At 49.6% G+C, this 23,214-nt stretch overlaps 5 protein-coding genes across 11 annotated transcripts; 3 read left to right on the plus strand and 2 right to left on the minus strand.

The window, feature by feature from the left end:
• Positions 1-638: 638 nt before the first annotated feature.
• Positions 639-6,915, plus strand: FVEG_08048 (hypothetical protein). Of its 4 annotated transcripts, XM_018896843.1 has the most exons (8): positions 639-1,624; positions 1,673-2,131; positions 2,191-2,223; positions 2,279-3,105; positions 3,167-3,433; positions 3,485-4,984; positions 5,059-5,454; positions 5,515-6,915. In XM_018896843.1, the coding sequence occupies exons 1-8, from the start codon at positions 1,315-1,317 to the stop codon at positions 5,539-5,541; spliced, it is 3,819 nt and encodes a 1,272-aa protein (XP_018754372.1). In that variant the 5' UTR covers positions 639-1,314; the 3' UTR covers positions 5,542-6,915. The 4 variants fall into 4 exon arrangements, with proteins under 4 accessions (XP_018754372.1, XP_018754370.1, XP_018754371.1 ...); XM_018896841.1 differs by having other exon boundaries at positions 639-2,131; XM_018896842.1 differs by having other exon boundaries at positions 5,059-6,915.
• FVEG_08049 (hypothetical protein) lies at positions 5,856-8,391 on the minus strand. The gene is made up of 2 exons (XM_018896844.1): positions 7,389-8,391; positions 5,856-6,676 (listed from the first exon to the last, which is right to left on the minus strand). The coding sequence occupies exons 1-2, from the start codon at positions 8,051-8,053 to the stop codon at positions 6,457-6,459; spliced, it is 885 nt and encodes a 294-aa protein (XP_018754373.1). The 5' UTR covers positions 8,054-8,391; the 3' UTR covers positions 5,856-6,456.
• A 2,726-nt stretch (positions 8,392-11,117) lies between these two features.
• On the minus strand, positions 11,118-22,637 carry FVEG_08052 (condensin complex subunit 2). Of its 3 annotated transcripts, XM_018896850.1 has the most exons (13): positions 22,390-22,637; positions 21,754-22,336; positions 20,122-21,702; positions 19,129-20,059; positions 18,978-19,069; positions 18,238-18,910; positions 17,449-18,162; positions 16,625-17,401; positions 16,383-16,541; positions 15,471-16,295; positions 14,769-15,409; positions 11,271-14,717; positions 11,118-11,224 (listed from the first exon to the last, which is right to left on the minus strand). In XM_018896850.1, exons 1-4 carry the CDS (start codon positions 22,482-22,484, stop codon positions 19,808-19,810), a joined length of 2,511 nt encoding a protein of 836 aa, XP_018754376.1. In that variant the 5' UTR covers positions 22,485-22,637; the 3' UTR covers positions 11,118-11,224; positions 11,271-14,717; positions 14,769-15,409; positions 15,471-16,295; positions 16,383-16,541; positions 16,625-17,401; positions 17,449-18,162; positions 18,238-18,910; positions 18,978-19,069; positions 19,129-19,807. The 3 variants fall into 3 exon arrangements, with proteins under 3 accessions (XP_018754376.1, XP_018754375.1, XP_018754374.1); XM_018896849.1 differs by having other exon boundaries at positions 11,271-19,069; positions 19,133-20,059; XM_018896848.1 differs by having other exon boundaries at positions 11,271-19,069.
• Positions 11,874-12,086, plus strand: FVEG_08050 (hypothetical protein; the record flags this gene model as incomplete). Its single annotated transcript, XM_018896845.1, has 1 exon — positions 11,874-12,086. The coding sequence occupies one exon, from the start codon at positions 11,874-11,876 to the stop codon at positions 12,084-12,086; it is 213 nt and encodes a 70-aa protein (XP_018754377.1).
• FVEG_08051 (hypothetical protein) lies at positions 15,782-17,758 on the plus strand (the record flags this gene model as incomplete). 2 transcript variants are annotated; one of them, XM_018896846.1, is made up of 7 exons in its annotated part: positions 15,782-15,900; positions 15,957-15,990; positions 16,043-16,222; positions 16,280-16,334; positions 16,396-16,629; positions 16,703-17,503; positions 17,559-17,758. In XM_018896846.1, 7 exons carry the CDS (start codon positions 15,782-15,784, stop codon positions 17,756-17,758), a joined length of 1,623 nt encoding a protein of 540 aa, XP_018754378.1. The 2 variants fall into 2 exon arrangements, with proteins under 2 accessions (XP_018754378.1, XP_018754379.1); XM_018896847.1 differs by having other exon boundaries at positions 16,703-17,422.
• Positions 22,638-23,214: the final 577 nt, after the last annotated feature.

Here is a 23,214-nt window from a genome sequence, read left to right on the forward strand (position 1 = left end):
CATCGCTGGACAGATGGAGCTGCGACTCTCCAACTAATAACTTTTCTGAGCAGGGTTCAAATTGATATTTGTCTCTCACAACAGCCGAAGTCATAGTTACTACTCAGTCGAGGTAATTCCATCTGCAATCCATAGTACCTACCTAGGCAGCCAACCAATGCCATGCCTCTGTGTGTACGCAGTATGGGCGAGAGAGATATTAGTATTCTGGTATGGATGGATGTACAGTGAAAGAGTCAAACACCACTTCGATCCGAAAAGAGAAACCTTACTAGACCTGTTCAGACGTTAGCACCGCTTGCTTGGCTCCGCCTTTTATCTCTTTTGTCGCCCTCCTTTCCGCCTCGTAACTGGTTAGCTGGCGGCTGGTCTCGCTGTGCTGTGCCGTGCCGTGCTTTGCTGTGCTGTGGTAGCGTAGCGACCGAGGGATCTACCCAGCACCGACCCAACTCGGAGATACATGGTGTCCTCGCGAGCTCCCTGAACAACCAGAGGTACATACATTACCACCCCCCAAAGGACGGGAGTCAAGGGCTCTCCTGTCAGTGGAAGACTAAAAGATACCTAGGCGTGCTAGACCCCCCACACCGGTGTTGCGGTCCAGTGCTTGCTGCCACCGCTGCAGCTGGGACCACCTTTTGAACTGGGTTTATCCCCCTCTCCAGCTCCATGTCTTGAAGTACTTTGCTCCGTCCCTGATCCCAATCGTATCCCTCATCCCATTTACCATTTACAGCGCACTACGCCCGCTTCAGTCAACTCGTAAACAGCTCCCGTTGAACTCTCAGCCTAATCTTTTCCTCCTCAAACCTCACGGTCTGTCGCGACGTTTGCCATCCGACCTCTCACCTCTACGGAACAGGCTTGGATTAGTCTCGACAATACCCTCCCTCGTCTTCTCTGCTGTTTGGTTTCAAGTTCACGACGACTTTGCTTGCTTGTACTTTGTCTCAGTCTCATCTTCGCCCGTTTATACTCGACAGGGTCATCGCCCACTGTCATCTTGTGTATTGTACTGTGTCCGTATCCAAACTCTCGACAATCGAGGATGCTGCGCAGCCGACTGCTATTGCGTCCCTAGTTTGGTCATCGTCCTGCCTTGCGTCGTACTGTTTTCGAGTATTCTCTACAATCCACCGACCCGGCGCTGTGCCATCCATCGACACAAATCTGCAATCCACACCCATCCACCACCCACTTTGGACGTCCGACTCGGCGCAGCCAGAAAACATTTATATATAAAACAAAGGGAAACCGGCAAAAAATCTCCTTCTCCATTACTCAGCTGCGAATCAGCAGTCTACCTGCATCACCATGGTTGACGACGCGGCCCTCGCCGCTGCGGCTTCGATTGTCGCCTCGATTGCTCCAGATCCCCGACTGCCTAATTCGATACCGGTTGGTGTAGCTTCTCAGGTGCAACTCCCGGGGCCAGATACTCCCGCCAAGCGTAAGCTCGAACTCGAGCTTCAGAACCTTGCTCTGCGTGTTGGAAAGCTCGAGAGCCAGGCCTCAGCTACCTCTCCGTTCCCAGAAACGCCCAACGAGGTTATTGACACTCTTTTCGGCGAAGAGGCTCAGGCTGTGGCGGTCCGTCCCAAGCCTAAAGTCTTTCACGCCCAAGGTAGCCTGCACTCTCCGCATCTGCCATCTTATCAGCTGACCGAAGAAGCCCTTGAAGGACTTCGAGAACATGTGGATGACCAATCCAAGTTACTCGATAGTCAGCGCCAGGAGCTCGCTGGTGTAAATGCTCAGCTCTTGGAGCAGAAGCAGCTACAAGAGCGAGCCCTCGAGATCCTCGAGCAGGAACGTATTGCTACTCTAGAGCGCGAGCTTTGGAAGCATCAGAAAGCCAACGAGGCCTTCCAAAAGGCTCTACGAGAAATTGGAGAGATTGTTACCGCCGTTGCTCGCGGTGATTTGACCATGAAGGTTCGCATGAACACTGTTGAAATGGACCCTGAAATCACAACATTCAAGCGCACTATCAACGCTATGATGGACCAGCTGCAAATATTTGCTAGCGAAGTCTCGCGAGTCGCTCGTGAAGTCGGTACCGAAGGATTGCTTGGTGGCCAAGCCCGTATCGGCGGTGTCGATGGAACATGGAAGGAATTGACTGACAACGGTATATTTCACATATCCCAGAGTCTTTCGTACCACAAAAATTGCTAACCGCCTGCACAGTAAACGTTATGGCCCAAAATCTTACTGATCAAGGTTTGCAACTTTTCCTAGATACGAAATTGATACTCTGTGACTAACAAGTCTCTAGTGAGGGAGATAGCATCGGTTACCACCGCCGTGGCCCACGGCGATCTGACTAAAAAGATCGAACGACCTGCCAGAGGCGAGATATTGCAGCTGCAACAAACGATTAACACCATGGTGGACCAATTACGAACATTTGCTTCTGAAGTCACACGTGTAGCGAGAGATGTCGGGACAGAAGGCATGTTAGGCGGACAAGCCGATGTTGGGGGAGTGCAGGGCATGTGGAACGATCTCACCGTCAATGTCAATGCCATGGCCAACAACTTGACGACTCAAGTGCGCGACATTATCAAGGTTACCACAGCTGTCGCCAAGGGAGATCTTACACAAAAGGTCCAAGCTGATTGCAGGGGAGAGATATTCGAGCTCAAGTCAACCATCAACTCCATGGTTGACCAACTACAGCAGTTCGCCCGCGAGGTTACCAAGATTGCCCGTGAAGTCGGAACCGAAGGACGCCTGGGAGGGCAGGCCACTGTGCATGATGTTGAAGGTACCTGGAGGGATCTGACGGAGAACGTCAACGGCATGGCCATGAACTTGACCACTCAAGTGCGAGAAATTGCCAAAGTTACAACAGCTGTCGCCAAAGGTGATTTGACGAAGAAGATTGGGGTCGAGGTCAAGGGTGAAATTGCAGAACTGAAGAACACCATTAACCAGATGGTGGATCGTCTTGGTACGTTTGCCGTCGAGGTGAGCAAGGTAGCCAGGGAAGTAGGCACAGATGGAACATTGGGTGGACAGGCTCAGGTTGCCAATGTTGAAGGTAAATGGAAGGACCTCACAGAAAACGTCAACACAATGGCGTCAAATCTCACAGTCCAGGTAAGGCTCAGATATCTGCTCAGAAAGCTCGGGTTTAACATAGCCACTAACCAAATCCTAGGTCCGAAGTATCTCAACCGTTACTCAAGCCATTGCGAACGGCGACATGAGCCAGAAGATCAAGGTTGAAGCAAATGGAGAGATACAAGTGCTGAAAGAAACCATCAATAACATGGTTGACCGTTTGTCTAGCTTCTGTTACGAAGTGCAGCGAGTTGCCAAGGATGTGGGCGTTGATGGAAAGATGGGTGCCCAGGCCGACGTTGGTGGATTAGACGGCCGCTGGAAAGAAATCACGACGGATGTCAATACAATGGCCAGTAACCTGGTAAGTAGTCCTTGATGACTCTGCAGGAACCTCGTATTCTAACTCGTACAGACTACACAAGTGCGCGCCTTCTCTGATATAACCAACTTGGCCACCGACGGGGATTTCACCAAGCTAGTCGACGTCGAAGCATCGGGTGAGATGGACGAGCTCAAGCGCAAGATCAACCAGATGATTTCAAATCTGCGCGATTCTATTCAGCGTAATACTCAGGCCAGGGAAGCTGCCGAACTTGCCAACAAGACCAAGTCAGAGTTCCTCGCCAACATGTCCCACGAAATTCGAACGCCGATGAACGGAATCATCGGAATGACCCAACTGACATTGGACACCGATCTGACTCAATATCAGAGGGAGATGCTTAACATTGTCAATAATCTTGCCAATAGCCTCTTGACGATAATTGACGATATCCTGGATCTTTCCAAGATTGAAGCTCGGAGAATGGTCATTGAGGAGATTCCTTACACACTGCGTGGAACCGTCTTCAATGCCCTCAAGACTCTCGCTGTCAAGGCAAATGAGAAGTTCTTGGATCTTACCTACAAGGTCGACAGCTCCGTGCCTGACTACGTTATTGGCGACTCGTTCCGCCTCAGACAAATTATTCTCAACCTTGTTGGCAATGCCATCAAGTTCACGGAGCATGGTGAGGTCAGCCTAACGATCAAGGAGAGCATGGGGCAAAACAATGTCCGACCTGGAGAATACGCGGTTGAGTTTGTCGTGGAGGACACGGGCATAGGAATCGCCCAGGATAAACTGGATTTGATCTTCGACACGTTTCAACAAGCGGATGGTTCCATGACGCGCAAGTTTGGCGGAACAGGTCTAGGTCTATCTATTTCGAAGCGACTCGTCAACCTCATGGGTGGCGATCTTTGGGTAAACAGTGAACATGGCAAGGGCAGTGAATTTCACTTCACATGCTTAGTCAAGCTTGCTCCCGACGACGCTGCTCTGATTGAGCAACAGATCCGCCCCTACCGAGGTCATCAAGTGCTATTTGTTGACAAGGCTCAGTCGCAGAACGCCACCTCAATCAAGCCTATGTTAGAGAAGATTGGATTGAAGCCCGTCGTTGTGGACTCAGAGAAGAGTCCGGCACTGACTCGACTCCAAAGCGGTGGCTCCCTTCCTTATGATGCTATTCTCGTCGATTCTATCGACACTGCGCGAAGGTTAAGAGCCGTGGACGATTTCAAGTACCTTCCTATCGTCTTGCTGGCACCAGTTGTTCATGTTAGTCTGAAGTCGTGCTTGGATCTGGGAATCACGTCGTATATGACCACGCCGTGCAAGCTCATTGATCTAGGAAACGGCATGATACCAGCCCTCGAGAACCGGGCGACACCTTCACTCGCTGACAACACAAAATCTTTCGAAATTTTGCTCGCCGAAGACAACACCGTCAACCAACGATTAGCAGTGAAAATTCTTGAGAAGTATCACCATGTGGTAACAGTGGTTGGCAACGGCTGGGAAGCCGTCAAAGCCGTCCAAAGCAAGAAATTCGATGTCATTCTTATGGATGTACAAATGCCGATCATGGTAAGTATCAACATTATCAAACTCAATCTTGGCAGCAATCGCGCAGACAGATTAACTAACGGTCTTGATTACAGGGAGGCTTTGAAGCCACGGGCAAAATTCGAGAATACGAACGTGGCATAGGAAGCCACCGCACACCCATCATTGCCCTAACGGCCCACGCCATGATGGGCGACCGAGAGAAGTGTATCCAAGCTCAGATGGACGAGTATTTGTCCAAACCCTTGCAGCAGAACCACCTCATCCAAACGATCCTCAAGTGCGCGACGCTCGGTGGCCCTCTGCTCGAAAAGAATCGTGAAAGAGAACTGGCACTCCATGCCGAGACAAAATCGAAGCACAAGGAGGGGGGACAGGGCCTGCTACGACCCACGCTCGAGAGCCGCTCATTCACGAGTCGAGAACCTCTGTTGGGAAATGGCAAGGAGAGCCCTGCCATTCTGACCACTGATGAGGATCCCCTGGCAAGAGCACGTCTTGACCTCTCTGATATGCGAAGTCTTACCAACTAACTGGTTCTCGCATTTCAGGCTTTCATGAGATCGCTCAGTCAGTAACGAGATGACGATGGGCCACATGCTTACATTTGTCATTGCAAAACACTACTGCACATTGTGAGACGACTAGTTGAGATTCACCACAGGGTCTTTCCCGGTAAACTCACTACTTCTGTACCTATCGTGGATTTTATGACAATACCGACTGTTTTTCAAGGGGTCTGGTGCATCAACCGGCCATGGCTGACATTAAGATCATGAACCCGAGGCACTGGTTGATTAGGCGACAGCGAATCATGATATCTGGCAAGGTCCAAAGCACTATGTCTATGCGTTCCTCAGCTTCCATTTGCTTAAAGCTTGAGAGCTTGAAATGGACATAATTCTTTTTATTGCATTTTATATTTGTCATGTGGGCGTTTCTGGGGTTTTCATGGGCGGACGATTACGTCAAACTCCCTGCAGAGAAGGACGTTTAACAATCCAGTTGCCCGTTACAACGACGTATATCGATTTAGACGAACATGATCCGACAATAAAAACATAAGTATACGATACATGTCGGCGACCGCAGTTAGAATAAGGAAAGGACGATTGGAGAAGGGTCACTCGAGGATGGGGGGAGGGGGTTTCAAACGGAATGATGTTTGATCTTTTGCTCTACAGGGTTGCTCATCGCGTTTTGTCCGGGTTTTCTCTGTTCGGTCATGTTTATTAGTTTCATTTTGCCCTTCTATATGGGGCTGGACATGAGCCTTTGAGCTCGAGGAGTACGTGGGATCGCAAGATAGGTGAGAGAACAGGGATGTCTTTTCAACGAAATAGGGAATGATTATCGAATGGCCGCTACCGTCCAGATGTTTCAGGCGTAAGAGTCTTCGGGAAAGATACTGATGAATGACTTGACGCCCTGCTTCCCTCATCCAGTCTATTATGTGAAACAAGGTGTAGCCACTGCTTGAAATGGTTGGTCGCTTAGGCTGAATCCTTTTCATTCTTCTCTGCGTCGCCATTAGTACCATCCGGTGATTTGCCCTTCTGACCTTTGTCTGCAGCTCCCGGGGAGCCGCTGGCCTTAGCTACGGCGGCGGGCATGTGTGTAATTTCTCTGGCTTCTAAAGCAGCGAGGATGGCATCTAGTCTGTTCTCAAGGTTTGAAAGATTATTCTCCAGGGCTGTAGCCGCTTGTTCGCCTCTATGGATCCTTTGCGTCAGTTGCGGTTCTTAAAAAAAAAGGCTCTTACAGTTCGATGCTAAAGTGGCAGGGAGGCGAAGGCTATGTCAAGGGTAGTGAGGTGTGTAGGAACAGGAACGACTGCGTCATGCAAGCTGTGAAGATATCGAGATGCGCCTTTGCTAGGGATGCTCGCCTCGCTTGCGAGTCACCAATACAGCGCAAGAACTTATATAACCAATGAAATGCATGTCGAGTGACTTAAGGACGTAGTGATACAAGGATCAGGAGGCAATTGGAGACTTCCTTCACCGATGAAGAGACTGTACAATCCGGGAGATGTAAGGGTAGTGATGGGGCGTTTATCGGTGCCAATAGATGCCGATCTCCCGAAGAGCTTGTTCAGCTGAAGTGCTTGAGATTCAGATTATGAAAAATGGATTTTGAAAATCGCCATGGCCATGACTAGGTGTCGGGCACGCCGGTAGGTGAACAGACCTGCGAACTGAGACCAAGGGATTTAGAGGCTGGGGAGTTTTTTGTTGCATGTAAGGTCTTGTCAAAAGCCTGAACGAAAGCAATTCATGTGGTTTGATGGCAAATGGTGTGTATAACAGAAATGCGAGAGTGAGAAGACAGTGGATGGGAAGGATGTGTAACGTGACAGGGAGTGTGAAAGTGAATAAAGAGTGAGATGAACTGGAGATTGACGCTGAACTTTGGAATAGCATACCTAGCAAGGTCTCGGTAGGCCTGGAACAGAAAACTGTCAGTGAACGGACTACCTATCAATATCATGCAATGCAGTGCAATAGCGATAGTGAGGGAAAGATTGACATGGGAGGAAAACGGGAGGGTGTGTGAGCAGAAGAATGCTGACAACAAAATAGTGAGTGGTATGACACGGGTATTCCCCCAAGGTCCAACCAACCCCAGGATCCAGGGATCAGAGATGCAGAATGCAGGATGCCAATGTTGATGCAGATGCAAATCAGGAGAGTTTGACTTGTGGCAGACAGCCAAGCGAAGCGAGAAGGTCTCGACCAACTGGCTGGGTCTAGCTAAAGGTATAAAACGTTCCACAGGTAGGCCGGGTCTAGACTTTCTGGAGTGGGAATAGACAGGGAATGAATGAATGGCATGTTGAGGAATGATATCGAGATTGGGGGACCGAAAGAGCATTGTTTGTGGTGACGCTTGCAATTGGCCATCAGATTCAACAACCGGTAAACCAATCGAAATGCGAATAAACATATCGACGATCATCTCTGCCATCATGGTAGTTGGTGTTTTGCTGCCAACTTGTTTCCATGATTGGAGAGATGGCATTGTGTGCCATCCCCACACGTACGTTCTTGTTTGTTCTCTCAGAGCGGCAAAATGATATCGGAGCAACATACGTATGTGTGAGAGCTCGAGAAAATGAACGAAAAAAAGAAGGTCGTGGCTTTACTCACCTGGGCCATATCGGCATCCCCCGAACTTGAACGCGAGGCTGAAGGCTCTGTGGCCCGGTTGTTTGTGTCAGAGGGGGCCATGGTGTTTTAACTTCCTTTTGCCGTCTATGTACAGTAGACAGAGGCAAGTAATGTTGCAACGATCAGGGATAGGTAGGTAGGTAGGATGAAAGGTGAGGTAGTCAATGCGATGATTGATTGAGCGGAACGAAGCAATCACCTCGTCTCCTGGTGGCCGTGGATGATATTGTTTGCGCTGTTTGTTGCAAGAGAACGGAGAAACTGAGGCTGTTCTGAAAAGAGCGGGCTGACTTTCGATCCACATCCAATCCAATTTTGGATTGCGCTTGCTACCTTACCTTGCCTTACCTTAGTGGTGGGGGTTAATTCCCTTATTAGCAGCTTAGATGGTAGGAGGTAGGATGGATGGCTGCACCCTCTGACCCTTAAGCCTTACGGTATAACCGCCGTAAAGATCCATCCATACCTACCTAGGTACCTTAGGTACTGAAAACATCAAGTCGGTGGAAGAACTACTGACATCTAATTGTAGGTGCCCTGCACTCTACAGTGGCCCTCTCGTGGAAATCTAACCAATATAATATATTGGTGGTCTCAGAGGCACTTCTGCGCAATTGATCCATTAATTGTTTGAAGAGGAGAATATTTGAGAAAATAACATGCCCCAAGTCACAACTCACGCATCTAGACTAAGGTATATGGTATCTCAAGGTGGGCAATGCATGTCCGTATAGTAGTGGTAGTTTGGCAAATTTGGGTCTAGAACAATATCTAGATCACGATTACGACGGGCGCGAACACGGGCCATCGAATACGTCCATGGAGAGGGAGAAAGTGGTGACTTGTCAATGTCGAATCGCGAGAGACACTGAACAAGGGGTAGTTGAGCCTCGACGCTCGACTCTATTCATAAGCACAGGCAACAATGACCACATTGGCAGATTAGTCTCAATAGTCGAGCAGGGACGGTGGGATTCTTTTGCAAGCCGATGCCATCTTCTACTGACAATGGGCTGTGAATACATCTTAGGCCATCTAGTGAACGTGAAGCTCATCAAATAACATTTGCAAAGTCTTCTCACATGGGCCAGACATGTATGTATCATGTATGGTAACATGAAGACATCCTAAACATGCAGCCTAGTAGATGTACGGGAAACTTTTGTAATTCTCCCGTTATTAGGCACCCGTACTAAGACAGCACAGGAAGATATATCCGAAAGAATAAATGTTGAAATAGATAGTTTCGCATAGTTTCGATTTTATTTTCAATGAAATGTATAAGAGCTGTGGCGGATCCTTGGGCTCGATCGATTAGTCTAGACACATACAACACATGCGCCACAGGCCTGGACCACGACGGATGATGATCGCAACATGATCTGGGCCATTGCGGGTCGCTTCCAGACAACCGCAGCTGAGCTTCTGGCGTCAGCGAGGGAGTGAGGAGATGGCTCTCAATATTGCTGCCAGGCCCGAAGCAAAGCGAGCGGTCTACTGTGTCAAGGCGTTGGGTTGGATCGGGTCTCTGAGACCAAGAGACAGATAACTGTTGCTGTTGTGAAAGTTACACAGGGAAGTAGGTGAACAGGCGTGGTACGACTATGATATGCATATTTTGTCCAATACGGATCGAGGCTGAAACAGACAACTCGCACCCAACAAATGGAGCTCCTTTGGAATCTCCTTTGGTCCGCATCCACATACATACATACATACATACGCATCCAATCGATGGCAAACCAACACGCCAGATCTTAACGTGAAGCTGCATTGACACCTATACTCTAAAAGGGAATGTACTTCGTGCAGAGGAATTCTTGGAGTATGCCACAGATACGTGCTCACATTTCATGGGGTGTACAGTAAGTACTAAGGTAGGTTAGGTAGTCGATCTATCTTTATCCACTCCGCTAACAGGAAATAATCAGAGTGTCTCTGAAACTCTCCGAGCAACTGGGCTGACTGGGCAGCTGGGACTGACACAAACCAGTGGAGTGATGACAAGCCTGCCTGACCTGCCTGCCCGCCTGCCTGCAAGCTTTTGTGCCTTTGGCCATCGATCGAACTCGCCGCTCACATCCATGTCTATGGCTGGGGTTCTAGATTCGACTGCGACCTACCAGCCCGGCCCGGGTATCAGAGTGGCCCAGCACGACCAGTTTTGTAAATCGGGCAGCTCTATTCGCAGTGTCGCATGTGGAGATGAGAGCACAGTCGCAGTGAGCGTAGCAAGTTAATTAACTTACCTACTAAGGTATCCAACAATCCGATGACTTTACCTAGGTTAGTACATGCCTAGATCAAGAATGCCAGCACATATGCTGGTGTACAACCCCCGCCGGTGCATAACAGGCTACGGAGATTTCTGCGATAGGATCCATCGATTTACATAAACCCGGGCCTGGCTTGGCTACTCGGAGCAAATCTAGCTGCTGATCATTTCCTATGCTTTATCCGATGTGATTCCATGTTCAAGTGCTGGAATACAAGTCCCCATGTATACACTTATAATCTAAACTACTAACCTTGGTATCCAATGTAAGGCATATACCTCCCCTGAGGTAGCTTTGTTTGTAACTTAGGTACCTTACCTCGGACCTGTATGCGAACGTCTTGGACGTGAAGAAGCATAAAAAAGCACTTAAGGCCGGCCAATCAGATATAGCAACAACTACTAGCTGGAACCGAAAACAAATACCTTAGGTAGGTGCCTAGGTACCTCTAGAGTGGGATTATTATAGGCAGGCGTAGAGCAAGATTAACAGGAAATCCGGGAATAATAGGTAGGGAAGCGGACTCTAAAGCGGCCCCTTCCATGCACTCTATGCAGGGTTTGGACAGGAACCAACCAACTGCTTCTCTCCCCTCAGGGGGCAAGAAAACACCGAACCTTGATATAGGGTGTCAAAATAAACTTGGCAAAAAGAAACCTTGACTTAGGCTAAGTTGACCTAGGTCTTTTTATCACTTAGGGCTCAGATCCTGAGTTTTCTTTCCTCCCCTAGTCTCCCTACCAGTTAGTGCACACCCAGACACCATTTCCCTTTCCAAAGATCAGATATGGATGGATGGCCATTGCCCTGTCAGCCTGTACCCAGTTAGCCAGTGACCCTAGCATAGGTAGGTAATCCTACCACTTCGCGACTTATTCCTCCCTCCCATCAACGTTCTAGACTCAACATCGTGGAGAAATATTCGCTTTGATGCGCTTTACGCGACCCTTGGGGAGTCGGTCTTAAGCCTTTACTTTTGCCATCAAAAACTACAATGCCCGAAAACTTTCGGGCAAGGTAGCTTTCATATCTATTCCTTGTGCAGAAACCACCAGCCGTCGTCGGAGGCAGACGTTGGAGATGCAGCCAGCCAGCCAGCCAGCCTGTCTGTCTGCCTGCCCAGGCAGGTACTTCAGCCTCCTTCAACCCTCCAGGCGCCTAGTTTTGCTAATAGTACATAGTTAGGCTGCTGTCATAACAACAGAGAGCACCTAGTCTTTCGCTTCTCCCGAGAAAACCGGGGATTTTTGGATCCCGAGAGCTTTAAGCTTGCTTATTGGCTCAGTGATACGGACCATGCTCCGTGACCCTTATTTTACATCATTCTTAACTTGCAAGTTCTAATACTAGGCCGTGATCAGTTTTACGATCGATCAAGATATCGGCAACTCAAGCTCAATACTTGGTGGAAATGGCCAAGGTGGCACAGTTCGAATAAGCCTCTGGGATCGAAACGAAAGATGCATGGCTGAATGGCCAGAGGGGGAGGCGTTACATTGTACGGGGAGTCGGCCACTCAACCCGCCACTATTCACCAATCCCAGAGCCCTGAGGGATCGAGATTCTAGACCCTCTGTCGAATTCCCATCCCGCTCATGGCGATTTTACCACCAGCTTTCGATTCACAATTACCGACACCACGTATTGTGGCTATCGTATGTTTTCAATGCCACTTGAGTGGCCGGGCCTGACGATGAATAATCCTGTCTTGCACATCTCGGTCGTTGATAGCCATTAACTTACAAACTACTTGTAAACTATCGCATGCCCACTTATAGCCACTATGCCTAATAGAACCAACGATCCCATTCAGCTTCGGCTTGTCAACGCAGAATATGCCCAATTGGCCCAAACAGAATTAGATTATGTATCAGAGCACCTGAGAAACAGAATCAAAGGAGGACTGCCGGAGGTCGGTCGTGCGCTTTCACCCTGGACGACACTGCCCCATCATGGTAGAAAGGGAAAACAAATGATGCCTTGGAACACGTTCTAATATGCGTCATTCGACTTGAGGCATCATCAACCATCAGCACAACATGACAAATTCTGGCGGCTGCATCCCTCTGCACGAACGAACTTCCCAAAGACGTCGGTGGCCGCACCGTGTGGCCCGCGAAAAGGGGATCTGGGGCATTTCTGAGCAAGCAGATCACCTGTTGGCGCGGCATCATGGGCGATTTGATCAAGGCCCAGCTCGATCATGGTGAAGTTGGAGTTCTGGCGTTGTGCGATCAATAAGCCAAACCTCGATTTCAACAAAGGCGATGGCTCGATGACGATCAGGAACAACCCACGAGCGGATTGTGGACAGCCCAGGGCGTGCGTCACTTATACCGGCTCCACACCCCGGGCTCGCAATAGCTCCGACCACCAGAACTTGACCCAGAAACTCCGTTTTAGTTAACCCACAACCACCTGGCTACCGACGAGCGTTGCCATTTGTAGAACAAGCTCAACTTCAACCCTGACCGTCCGTCTGTCACGCTTCTTTTAGCTGGTTGATGCGTACCGTCTCGGCGAGTTTCGAAGATCTTTGAGGCTTTGAGCCAGCTGCGGAGACTTGAGGATGATGGGGAGACCACGCCCAAGAGCGTGACATTCTCACCCCATCACGCAGTCATCCCGTATCGTACAGTACGGGAGGCCACGACCGTTTCACGAATTGGGATCGAGATCTTACCCGTTACAGTTTCTGAGTAGCTGCGCTACCGACATGCGCCTGAGTTTGAGGGCTGGCAAAGCCTGGTGTGGACGGGTGACGCACCTAGCCAATTACTGTCATCCTGCCGTGTCGGGGCAAATCAATCAATCAAATTGACGGTTGATCGTCATGCCCAATTGCCTCTTTCTGAATAGAGGATGCGATGCGCCAAACCCCATTACAGGCCTGCCCGTGTCCTTGGAACATCATGATGGGACCGCTCGCTCTGTGGAACATCAAGCAAACACCAGCAGCATCAGTATCAGCAGCAGCAGCAGCAGCAATGGTGTGTATCTTTTCGATGAGTGCCGATTTCCTTCTGACTTTCGATTTGGTGCTCCCATCTCAAGCACCGCGTCGCATTCTCCATTCAACACATCCGTCCATCTATTCGTGGATGGGCTCTGCTAGAACTCACAGTCACGGGCACCAGTAGGGTTGCGTTGTGTTGCGTTGAAGCGACATCAATATGCCCATGGTCCCAGATATCGTTCATGAATGCGTCAATTGGACCAAGTTGGGGCATCTCGATGTTGTCCAGGTGCCGCCCTATCGTATACGTAGCCGACGACAGGGCCTCGGGGGGTCCACGCTTCTTGTTTTCGACCCATCTCGAGTCTGAACTGCATTTCTGTACGTACGTTGCTTAGCAATGTTGGTGCCAATTGTCCATAACTCCCAAGACCCAATATGATGGATGATGGACAATGATGATAATGCTTCGGTGTAAAATCGGCCCTTGCATCATTCATCTTTCTCGAACGTCAAAACTTGATACGCTCTATAACAGAAAAAGAAAGAGGCTGCGGATCAACAGCCAGCCCAGAATTTAAGAGACAAGCGTGCCAAGGCTGTGTGCCCTTGACGGAAGATTGTAGGCCTACACCCTTCTTCTACACACGTTCACGCCCCCCTTAGGTTGAGTTGTGAACTGACTGGGCTAGACCATGCCCTCCCAATTCTCTTGGGGCCTCTGAACAGCAAGACCACCCCCCAAAGCGAGTGCCATGTAGGAATCTGATGTTTCTGCTCTTTTTCTGCCACTTGAACTCTCACGATTCTATCATCGCTTCCAAAACCCTGCTTTGCCTATTTCATGTTCATCAACTAATAATCGTGTTTACTCTTTTGCCGGTGGCTGCGGCACCTCCGACTCTTCCCCGTTTTGCCCTGGACCCTGTCTCTACCTCCATCTATACAGCATTCTGGATCCCACGATGCCCTGAATAAGAATCCCCCATCCCAATATTGGCTCTTACACCAGCTCCGCACAGAGCAACTCATATTTGACCTATCTTTCTTCGAAAGCCCTCACACCCCCTCTCGTATGTCCACGACTGAAGTCCCGTTCCTACAGTGTAATTCTTATATTCGTCCTGCCTTGCCTTGCCTGTCCTTTGACTCTCACGCTTGCGCACACGCCAACAAGAGCCTAGGTCCAGAACACTTGACCTTCAACCGACCTGCAGCCAAACCTAACCCGGGGCCTGTCCCCTTGGATCTATCACCTCACAGTCGCCTCATAAGTTTCAGTCCGAAGATCACCTGCCAATCCACGTCTCGTTACTATCCGCGACATCTATCCCTGACGAGTTCTTGCGCCGCTGACAGAACGTGAGCTTTCATTCTTCCCTCATCGCGGTTGGACACAATACCCTTCCCTCAATCCACCACAGCACAGCACTTGCTCTTTGCAATCGAGATATCCGATTCCGCTTGTTGTCTCTGGGGGTGCTCGTAACTGCTGTTCGCTCCCTTTCGAACTCATCTCATCTATCCAGCCTACTTGCTGGCCCTCTGTTGTTTCCCATTCCTTTGACTGTCCATCTTCTGCCTCAGAAAACTATTTCTGCTCATCGTTGTGGCTTGTCAATTGGCGAAGAATAACGACCCTTCACCATATGAGCCAACGCTTTTCTTGTCCAAGGTCCACTGTTCACCAATTCTCCGGCCCAACACCATCACATCTTGCTTGTACGTGCCTCCTATTTCTTTCGTCATTCTCCTACGCCTCTTCCCCTTACCCTCTGTATATTCACCAAGGACTTTATGCCCTTCAACACAATCATCGGACCCTATTCCTCTCGATCACTGAGTTTATCACTCCCTTGTTGCCCAAGATCTCCGTTGCACGTCCGAACCTCCTCACTCATCACACTTGATCCATCACTACACATCGAAGATCCAAAGCCTCAACCGCATAGTCAGAAACTCTTCGAATGTAGCATAACACCTTATTACTCCCAGATTCTTGCCCAACATCAATCTCACAATTACCCCTTGTTGAACCACCAAGCTTCAACCGACATCGTCAGTTCATCAAAGCTCAGTGCCAAACCCCGCGTTTCAAAACCTACCTGTTTTCATTTATACCCATCCATCAACACCACCAACCGACAAGAGAGACCATCAGAAGCCTCGTATACCAGTGATTAACATATTTGTATAAAAGACGAACCCGAACATAACACCAGACTTGCACTGGAAACACCCTCGACGCAAACTGGCTTGATTACTTGATACCTTTGTTTTTTTCTCTCATCAAATTGTATAACGCCGTAGCCACTTGAACCTGGGACGAAGTTGAACCGCCACACTGGCACCAATTAATCCAAAAAAACCGTTCGTCTTTGGAGGGAGGTTCCCCGGAACTTTCCAGCTGGGCTGTATGTCTCCCGATCTTGAGTCAATTTTTGCCGAGTTGGGATTGTCCCAGTATCTTGGTGCATTCGTTGAGCAAGGCTTCGATGAGTGGGATATAATTCTTGACATCCAGGAGTCAGATCTGTATGTTTCATTTTTACTGGACTGATTGCAACACTTCCTCTAACAGCCTTTTTCAGAGATGCATTGGGTGTCAAACTTGGCCACCGGAGGGTATGGTTCCTGTCACCGCCTACTCAGGCAGCCACTGACTCAATTTCTTTAGAAGCTCCAAAGAAGGATAGCTAATGCCCGTGGCATCTCCCCATCGGTGTCATTGGTGACTCCTGCCAGGCCAACCAGCGAAGATGCAAAATCGGATAGTGTGCAGCTTGAGCCCACTCGGACGGAACTACCTCCCGATGGACAAGGTGTTGCCAAACGAAAGTATCGGCGTCACCCTAAGGTGAGTTGAAACTTTTGCATTCCTCCAGTGGCGATTTGATGACTAACGAGGTACCAGCCTGACGAGAATGCCCCTGAGAGACCCCCATCAGCATATGTATTGTTTTCCAACAGTGAGTTGTGCCCTGACACGCGCTCGCTGTTCGTGAATATTTACTGACAAACGATGAAAAGAAATGAGGGAAGACTTAAAAAGTCAAAATCTCACGTTCACAGAAATTGCAAAACTCGTCGGAGAGAATTGGCAAAACTTGAATGCAAGTGAAAAGGAGGCATATGAAAGCCAAGCAAATGCCGATAAGGAGAAGTACCACCGTGACCTGATGGACTATAAGAAAACGGCCGATTATCGGAAGTATATGCAATATCTCCACGAGTTCAAAGAGAAGCAGGCCAAACGTACCCAAGGTTTGTAGCCATATGGCATCAAATCCACCACACATTGACATGACAGTAAAACTGACACCCCGCCGTTGGCTAGCCGATGTCTCCAAGAGGACAAAATTGGATCCCGTTCGATTACGGCACAGCAGCAGTAGCAGCAGCACCATGACACCGGGAGGCAACACTTCGAGCGGCAGTGGTAGTGAGAGGTTGCAAGGGAGCGAGCCACCACCTTGTCGGCGAGAAAGGTTGAATTCGATTGCATCGATAGCTGAATCGCAGCACTCGTCAACTACGCCAACTTTGTTGTCCCAGGCAAACTCGAACGACGAGACCATGTCATCACCCCAGGCCGCCCATTTCGATGTTGGAAGTCCACGGGAACTCCATTACCAAGCTCCTAAACGCCGGCAGTCCTGGCGAGAAGGAGGTCGGGGGGTAGAAGTTTCACATCAGCATCTACCCTCGTTGTCCAACATGCTCGAAGATGGAAGGAAAGGGATGCCAATTGCATCCGGGTCGGAAGGTAATCCCTATTCGAGTGGTTTTGTTGCCGCGAACCACCCTAGGTCGGTACCCGAAGTCCCCAACGTGCTTCCATCCGCGCCGCCCAAGCCCCCCCTGCTCCGGCACGAACCGTCTTCGAGCAGCAGTATTGGTTCAGTGAGTCCAGCAGGGGGCTTTGCACGAACTCCCGGCGAGAGACCGCTCCCAATCCACGCTCTTCTTTCCCACCACCAGACGCTGCCGACACCAGTTGTTGCTGCCAACGCGGCCATGTTCGAACGGGGTTCTCCTGTTTCCTGGTTAGGTACTGGTACGACGACCCCGAGCCCAACAGACCCTGTGCCGCTCGCAAGGCCATATTTTGGCCACGGCGTTGTGCCCCGGGGATATGGTACTTGAATCTCTGGAGGCTTCCTCAAGAAGTCCAAGCTAACTCGGCTTTTAAGGCTCTCAACCATTGCCACCCACTGGCCCTCCAGCCAGGAACGACGAATACATGGCGGACAGCGATGTGCCAATGACGCCGGCACCTGATCTGGTGGCCCCAATGGAGGATCGGTCCTTCAAGACTCGTCTCGATGGCATGAGCGTCTTGCTAAGAGCTGGTGAGCTTGTCGAAAAGCATGAACGCGACGAACGACGATGAAGGGCGGTGACGATGAACTTAAGCTGATAGCATACATACTGCTGCTGCATTCGACGCCAAAACGCTTGTGTCCAGATGTGTCGATATGCAACTTAGTCACCCCTGGGGACCCCTTTCGTTTCTTATCTTATCCGATACCCACGCATGATGATGTCAAGTCTTTTCCATTTCATGATTCGGTCTTTAGGTTAATAGTGGTACAGTTTGAGCGAGTACCTATAATGGCTGCTGTGGTAATATCGAGTCGCGCAGTCGTGGATTCTGGCGTTAGGTGCTTTGACTTTGGGTTGGAAAGAGTTTTGAAAGGATCCAAAAATAGCATTCGGAAGTCATGAGGAATTTGGCTGGTGTATAGTTTAAAGGTTTATCCATGTCGGTAACTGGGTTATTCGAAGGCACATACTCTATTGGTTTTTAGTGTGCAATGAATTAGGTATTGCAAGAAAATGACCAGGAATTGAGTCAGTATGGAAACTTACGGCAGAACCAATGCCAAGCCATGGAATTGGACGTTATATTATATACATGTGAGCGAGTAGTGCATGTCCACATCGAGGAACCAGATTGGTGTTATGATCAAGGGGGTTTACGGGTGTGAGACCACCACCAGATCATTGCGGCGAGAGAGGGGCAGTTCAGTCCCGCGATACTGGTAATTCTGAAGACAAGGGAGGCTATCGATTGATCGATGTGTATTGTATAAGGTACCTATAGGAGATGTAGCTGGGCTGCTATCTACAATAGATGTGTAGTAGTAAATCGAAGTAGCAGGTAAAGGTGGGTGACTGATTACATAGGAGGAGAGGCCAAAGATGTGAGGAGAGAAAGATGAACGAAATGAAAAGAACGAGACGATCTCAAGGGTCCTTCCTTATTCATCAGACTTATCTACCTCAGCACCTCAAAGTTGCTTTGTTCTTGTTCTCTCGTCTGGTTTGGCACCCCCACAATTTATCAACATCGTCATAAGGGTCCAGTTCGTAACCCGTTTCAACGTCATGGCGCAGCCACAAAAGCCAATGAGTGGGTCTGAGACTGGGATATCGAGGTACGTACCTGACTGACTCCAGGGTTCCAGGTCCCTACCTAGGGACATACCTGAGTAACCTTACCTACCTGAGGTACCTATGTAAGGTAGGTACTTTACCGTACCTAGAAGTTGATAGAAGTTAGTACCTAGGTACCTTACCATAAAACCATACAGATCCTGAATATCTACCTATTTTACCTGAATAAAAACCAAGTTAAGGTAATCAGGACCCGATCTTGAACACACGAGCTGGAAATCATTTGCTCTAGGTACTGGGGTCACTATATGAGTTGGTCAGTACCTTAACATCATCTCTCAGCAATCTTCAGTTAGTACTTACTTACCCAGGTCACATAGGTAGGTACAAGTTTGCATAGCTATAGTGATTAATTCGCTTTATCCATGGGAACTGGAGAGTCAGCTATGAGATGAGTGTGATGTTGTGGGTATCATGGTGGCCATGGTGGCATTCGCGCATTCGACTTGGTGATAGAATGACGAATCTTCTACCGCCGTTGATTTTCCAACAGCGACGAGGTTAGGATGTGATGGTCAATGGTAGCACCATTGACCAAGTATTTATTGTCATTGGGAAAACTTGGATACGACCCAAGAGACCACAAAAGCTCACCCGCTCAAGAATTCAAACTTGCTTTCTTCATACCTGCAAGAAAAGGAACCCCGCAAAAGGAGGCTGCAAATTCAAGTACCACCACCTCATCTTCGAGCTGGCATCCACATGGTATAAAGCAAAGCTCGTGAATATGATCAACCAATCATTCCTTCGTGTCCTTCATTCAAAACAAGTAATCTAGATATTGTTACTGTTAACTTCTCCCCCCAACGCCAGGATATCACGTTATCTTCCATGCCATGCCATCCATACCATACCATGCATTGCTAGGTGTCCCTTGAACAATTCCGCGAGCATCTCATGCATGACTCGTCAAACAAACAAGTACATGGCCAACCCCGAATTTACTCAAGACAAGTGGTCACATAGCTCAAAATCGCTCCCGCTATTCACCCTCGACAATCTCCGCTGACCAATCCCTGCGGATCTCAAGTTCCGACAGACCAGGTGTGTTGTCAATCACAAGGCCCTTCTCATTGGCCAAGTGCAAGAGACAGATAAAGCAGAACGAGGTCGAAATATCATCCATCACCGGCTTGGGATATACGGTCTGCAGATTGTTCATGATCTCTGTGAACTTGAGCGTCTCTTCTTGCTTAGGTTCGCTGACATCCACTGCTTGGGGCTCAGGTTGTTTCTGCAGTTAGACGTATTAGCATAATGCCACGTCGTCGTTTTCGATTGTGCACAAAAACTTACTCGAAGAATGTCGACATCCATACCCTTCCACAACTCTTCCTTCAACCTTCGCACGTCCACCTTCTTGGCTACCCTAGCATATTGCACATACTCGGGTCGTACACGCCTCGTTTGAGTGACCAGTGTCGTTCCGAACGCCCCAGTATTAGTTACTGTCTCTCCATTAAGTAGAGCTGTGAGCCCTCTGCCATCAGTGATTCCAGCCTGCCCGTCAAGCCCTGGTGAGAAGTGTTCTCTTGCGTCCGCAAATTCTAGATCGTCATCGTCGTCCAAGTCCCCGCCGCCGGGGAATGGCATAACATCGTCCTGGAAGAAGTTGGCATCATAGTCGCCTTCAGGCAACGCTGTCTCGTCTGTATGTTGCGGGGCCTTTTGGTTGGCCCAGAATGCTTCGTCCATTTCCCCATCAGGTTGATTATCTGCACCGGCATTACCAAAACCACTCCCGCCGCGAGAGCTGAAGCCTGGGCGTCGTTTGCTCATCCGTGCCTTTGGCTTGAGGAACAGGCTTAGCAGAGACCTGGAGTTAAAGTGCTTGTCGTCGGGCAGAAGATTGCGTGACTTGGACTTCCAATCCTTCTTAGGCATGCTGATGGCCGAATTGTTGGTGGCCTGTGTATGGATGATATCCGAAGTGTGTGAATCCAGCGGTGCGGCAAAGTCGATTTCAAAGGGCTCTTTCTCCTTGCGCTTCTTTGTCTCTGTTGCCGGCTTATTCACATCCTTGATCTTCCTGATCCTCCAGTGCTCCGCGCTCGCCCAATTCTTCTGCAACGCCTGGTCGAAAAATCCAAGGATATCTTCGTGCATCTTGTCCGCCTTCTGCGCGCTCGTCATTGAAACAACGTATTCACCGTTGCCGTCCATCTCATCTCCCTCACCACCCTCTTCACCAAGGCCAGCGTCGTACACTCGCATCTGTGGCTCCAGTGCGGCCTCTCTAGCCCAAGCCTCGCCACCCTCGCCAAAAGCAACATTATCAGCAGCGTCGAAGGCTCCCAGGGCGAGGTCATCATCGTCGAAGCCTGCTGCTTCGTCACCATCAATTACGAGACCGGAAAAGTCGCCAAGCGCGCCGGGGGTCTTTTCCTTGTCCTGGTCCTGTCTCCAATCCTCGGGTGCCTTTAGGAATGGAATATCCATGGATCCCGAAGGATCGCCAAGATCAAACGTCTTTAGAGAAGGACAAACATCGAGCTCATCGAGTCGCTGTAAGTCCGGGATGAACTTGGCACCCAGGAGTCCAACATCAATTTCGACGTCGTCGGCTTCTTCCTCATCTTCCAGCTCCTCTTCCTCTGGGTCGTTCTCGGCCTCCTCGTCTTCTCCGTCGTCCTCTTCATCGTCGGACTTCGTCCTTCCAAGAGTGGTGGCATCACCAGTATCGTCGCTACTGTCAAAGACGATACGTCCTTGTGAATCGATCATGAGATGGTTTAGAAGAAGACCCTTGGCGCCACCTTCATCAAAATCGGCAGATGCTTTTTTGAACAGGGGATCGACGGCGAATTCCAGCTCAAACTTTTTGAGCTGCAGCGAGTTGAACGAGGGGGCAAGGGTTGCTTCAGATGATCGTTGTGTCTAGGACATGTTAGGTTGAACCTTTGGGGCGTGCCCGCATGTTTGCCATACCTTCTTCTTGGGCTTCTTTTTTACATTGCCATCCTCATCGAGTTCTTCTTCGTCGCTCTCGTCGGCATCCTCGCCATCCTTGTCTTTCTTCTTTGCGTTGTTGCTATCAGCGAGGCCACTCAATAGCTTCCCTGTTTCCGTAGCGACGCTGTCAACACGATTGGTGTAGATCTTGACGCATCCGTCCAAGGTGCAACTGGCCTTTTGGAAGTTCACACCGTCGCCTTCCTTGAGGAGTGACATATCGTGAAAGTAGTCTATGAGAGCAAAGTTCCATGAATTTGTCGCATTGATTTTGTTGTCGGTGGCCATCTTCATCCATTCTTCGAAATTGGCGAGAAGCGGCACACGCTTCATAGGCGTGACCGCAGAGCCTCCGACCACAAAGCCCTCGTCATCTTCGACATAGCTGGCGCGGCCGCCGCGGGGAGTTTGGGGATCACCGTTCTCCATGTCGTCAAGGCGAAGGCCAATCTTGCGAGGAGTTGCGGCCTTCTTGATCTCGTTAAATTGTCTTTCGTGGAGAGCTCTCCTAGAGCTCATGCGCTGCCCCTTTTCAGACACATCATCGTTGAGGGGGATTCTGTATGGTTGCATTAGCACACCGCAGTTGTTGCTGGGGAGTCGATGACTGACTTGACGGGTGACTGCGTTATGAATGGTGAGGCCGTACTAGAGCCTGTGTTGTTCCTAGCATTCCCCGTCCGGGGAACTTGAGCAACTCGAGGCATTTTCAATTTATTTGTGTGGGTTTTGGGGGGGATAAAAAGGGCGTGTTTGGACGAGGCCTATCGCGTTGTCGTCCCCCTAGCCAAAGTAAACAAAATAAATGCCAACTGCTAGCACGAGGGGCGGTGTGTGGGGTGACCTCAACCTACCTATCCATGCTCGGGCTGTTGTTATTGTGTAGCCTCAGGCCTCAACTGTGGCTGGAGGTGATACCTAGCCACAGCACGGAGTTACGGATAACTCTCCGCCGTCTGAAACGGAACATCACGGACAACAGACGCTGCCAAGGCATGAACAGTCCAGAGACTCCAAACAACCCAATGGTAACTTACCCCTGCCCATGCATGTCCATGCCACCTTTATCCTGTCTTATCACCAAGTTTCCAGCAAGTAAGCACGTGGCGCAACCTAAAGCAAGCACGTTGAAGGTGAGAAGCTTAAACAAGTGACCCGGCGTACGTTGTACGTGCGAGTGGTAGAGAAGCCGGTGTATCGTACCATACAGTATCGACAAAGCAAGCAGCTCTTGTCATCGTTAGTGGTCAGTCTGTCACTGGGAGCTCTGAACTGGATCAGCTGTGTCTTGTTGGTCCCTGCCAATCTCGAAGCTAATAAGGTACCTTAGCCACACCTCACTCATACACTAACTGTGGTAAGCAATCTGTAGTGTCTACTCCGTACAGTACCTGAGGTAGGTTAAAGTAGTAAGGTAACTAAGGTTAAGTACCTACT

The sequence above is a fragment of the Fusarium verticillioides genome, chromosome 3, assembly GCF_000149555.1.
Source record: "Fusarium verticillioides 7600 chromosome 3, whole genome shotgun sequence".
Classification (NCBI taxonomy): Eukaryota; Fungi; Ascomycota; class Sordariomycetes; order Hypocreales; family Nectriaceae; genus Fusarium; species Fusarium verticillioides.

Bases quoted from the DNA above. Each gene is read 5' to 3' on its own strand.
- FVEG_08052 (XM_018896849.1), bottom strand. From the start codon at position 22,484: ATGCCTCGAGTTGCTCAAGTTCCCCGGACGGGGAATGCTAGGAACAAC. The intron at 22,337-22,389 runs GTCAGTCATCGA...GCAACCATACAG, and splicing joins ATAACGCAGTCACCCGTCAA to AATCCCCCTCAACGATGATG. The intron at 21,703-21,753 runs GTATGGCAAACA...AACATGTCCTAG, and splicing joins AAAAGAAGCCCAAGAAGAAG to ACACAACGATCATCTGAAGC.
- FVEG_08048 (XM_018896840.1), top strand. From the start codon at position 1,315: ATGGTTGACGACGCGGCCCTCGCCGCTGCGGCTTCGATTGTCGCCTCG. The intron at 2,132-2,190 runs GTATATTTCACA...CCGCCTGCACAG, and splicing joins GAAGGAATTGACTGACAACG to TAAACGTTATGGCCCAAAAT. The intron at 2,224-2,278 runs GTTTGCAACTTT...ACAAGTCTCTAG, and splicing joins CCAAAATCTTACTGATCAAG to TGAGGGAGATAGCATCGGTT.
- FVEG_08049 (XM_018896844.1), bottom strand. From the start codon at position 8,053: ATGTTGCTCCGATATCATTTTGCCGCTCTGAGAGAACAAACAAGAACG. The intron at 6,677-7,388 runs GTATGCTATTCC...AAGGATCCATAG, and splicing joins GCCTACCGAGACCTTGCTAG to AGGCGAACAAGCGGCTACAG.